At 37.7% G+C, this 2,597-nt stretch overlaps 1 protein-coding gene across 1 annotated transcript; it reads left to right on the top strand.

Moving 5' to 3' along the window:
* Nucleotides 1–429: 429 nt before the first annotated feature.
* Nucleotides 430–1,313, top strand: LOC139850400 (probable lipid phosphate phosphatase beta). Its single transcript, XM_071839979.1, has one exon. It carries the CDS (start codon nucleotides 599–601, stop codon nucleotides 1,253–1,255), a length of 657 nt encoding a protein of 218 aa, XP_071696080.1. The 5' UTR covers nucleotides 430–598; the 3' UTR covers nucleotides 1,256–1,313.
* Nucleotides 1,314–2,597: the final 1,284 nt, after the last annotated feature.

Genomic DNA, 2,597 nt, shown 5'->3' on the forward strand with positions numbered 1-2,597 from the left:
GCAGTCTGGGCATGGATGTTTTTATTTGGACATCTTGTATGGGTTACTGACAGGAATTGATTGAAACTTTAGTATGTGCTCATGAACGCACACCTTTGGCCAATGTCATTCGTTGAAGAGATAAACGAGTAGCACATTCCATTGTACAAGGAAGATTGGTTGAATTAGCCCACTTTTATAGTCTTATGTAGGTTTTATATTGACTTAAACGGTTTGTCTTTTCTCTAAAGCAAGGAATCAAAAGATACTGTCATTTTTGATGCAACACGCATCAAGCATTACACACGGTGCGTGGTGTTTGATGCGTGTTGCGATGAAAATAGATTGTCTGAGGAAATATCTCGATAGTATACACCACGTACGGTGCGTATACAGGGGTTATTTTTACAGTTGAGATTTTTACAGTTGAGATATATCGTTAAACAATATAAGGAATGGAACATTATTGACCTATTTACCAATATAAATTGGGCCACAAGATCCCATCTATGACAAACCACGGTAGAGAAAACAATTGGGCCTATATGATTCTCCAACCACCGTAACAAACTCAGCAAACCACTGTTATCCAATAACCAATCACATCAATTCAGTTCCGATGACGTCACCACCACCAGCGCCACCACAACAACCACCGTCAAATTCAATCCTCCGCCACCTAATCAACATCGATACAACAGTTTCACTCACACTCTACAACCTAACTCAACCAATTCTCCCACGCTCATTCCTCAAACTTCTCGAAATCTCAGGCGACGGCCGTCTATTCTTTCCGATCGTCATCTCCGTTTTACTATCACCTCTACCGTCAAAATCACCGCTCCTATTCACCGTACTGATTAACCTTCTAATCGGATCTGTTCTCGATCTCATCGTCATCGGTAGCATTAAGCATCTAGTTCGCCGGCAACGGCCGGTGTATAACAAACACATGGTTTTGACGTTCGCCGTTGACCACTGGTCGTTTCCTAGCGGTCATGCTTCTAGAGTTTGTTTCATTGCGTGTTTGATTAATCTGTATTCTGATTTAGTTCCTGAGGTTTTGATTGAATTGAAGATGATGTCTGAAAACGTTAAGTTTATGAATTTGATTGTTATCGGTTGGGCGAGCCTTACGTCGATATCTAGGGTTTTGCTTGGACGTCATTTCGTATTTGATGTTGTTGCTGGTGCTGGATTGGGAGTTGTTAATGCGTTTTTCGTGTTCGAGTATCTAAATTTTGAGTTTGTTAGCTCGAAAATATTGTTATGGTGATTAATGTTATTCTTACTGATTTGTATTGTGTACAATTTATTTGACAAATTGTTCATGTTTCCTGGTTTTAGTTTCCTACTGATATACTCTGCAACTTATCATTTATATTTATATTTGTATTTATATTTGTATTTATATATTAAGATGTTTCAAGTACACATCCGATACAAAAGTAAAACAAAACGAGCCCTAGTCAACAAACAACCGCACAAGACAACATAAGAACACAATCCTAAACAAACGGACTCAACAACCGGGTGAATTCACATTCAACTTAGAAATAAAATGTGACTAACGCTATCACATTTGGAAAACCATTGTACCAGCTACGCTAAACTATTCCCATGAGCACCAAAGCCACCGATAAGAACATTTTAAAAATGTGTTACATCAGTTTTTTAATTAACTTTTCGCCCACGTAAATAAAAAGTCTTGGATCCTGACACTATACTATATACTAAAAATATACTATAATTATAAATAGGAGAGGTTTGAATTTGAATGATGTTGCTTACTTTCAACCGTCCTTTTTTATACCCTTCGCTTTCTTAATTTCCATCTCTTTCTCGGATTTCCTCTTTTTCAGCTTCAGGCATTTCACGGTTCTCCTCAACGCATTTTCGAATGAGCTTCACAATATTCAAAAGGGTGAGAGTAACTGCAAAAACCCAATATGCTGATGTACTAAATAAAAATAGAAAATTAGAAACTAGAAAAGTATTATAATAAGAGGTGGCAAAATGGGTGGGTCAAGAAAGTTGGGTCAAAATGATCATTTTTTGGTACAGGATGAATGAGTGGGGTTGAGTCTGGATAAGTTACCCTGTTGAAAAGGGCAACGAGCGGGGTCTTCACCAAAGTATAAGGGTAGTCATAAGCATTAAATCAGTGTTATATAAAATAAATACACATTTGCCCATTTCAGGACTTGAACCCACAACCTCAAGATTAAAGTGGTACCACGATGCTGTTAGACCAATACCGTCAAATTCCAGTGAAAACGAAAACTTTTTATAATTGAGAAATTGTGTAGAAACGCTAGCTACCTGGTGAAAACCGTCATATATTGGACCGTAATTTGCACATGCTTCTAGTTTCTGTTTGACTTTATTAAGGCCACTAATAAGGGCTTGCATTTCTTCTGCTAAGATTTTCAATTGTATCTTCACGTTGATCCTGTGCGTAATCAGTAAGAGTATCAAAGAATGATCGATCTCTGCATATCAGATTTACTTAAACCTTTGTTGCAGATTCTAGGCTAACAAGGTCCTCGCGTAAATCTGAAAAAGCAGGCACCTTTTGAGCAAGAGTCTGTAGACATAAACAGTGGCTAAAACAGAAA

The sequence above is a fragment of the Rutidosis leptorrhynchoides genome, chromosome 5, assembly GCF_046630445.1.
Source record: "Rutidosis leptorrhynchoides isolate AG116_Rl617_1_P2 chromosome 5, CSIRO_AGI_Rlap_v1, whole genome shotgun sequence".
Classification (NCBI taxonomy): domain Eukaryota; kingdom Viridiplantae; phylum Streptophyta; class Magnoliopsida; order Asterales; family Asteraceae; genus Rutidosis; species Rutidosis leptorrhynchoides.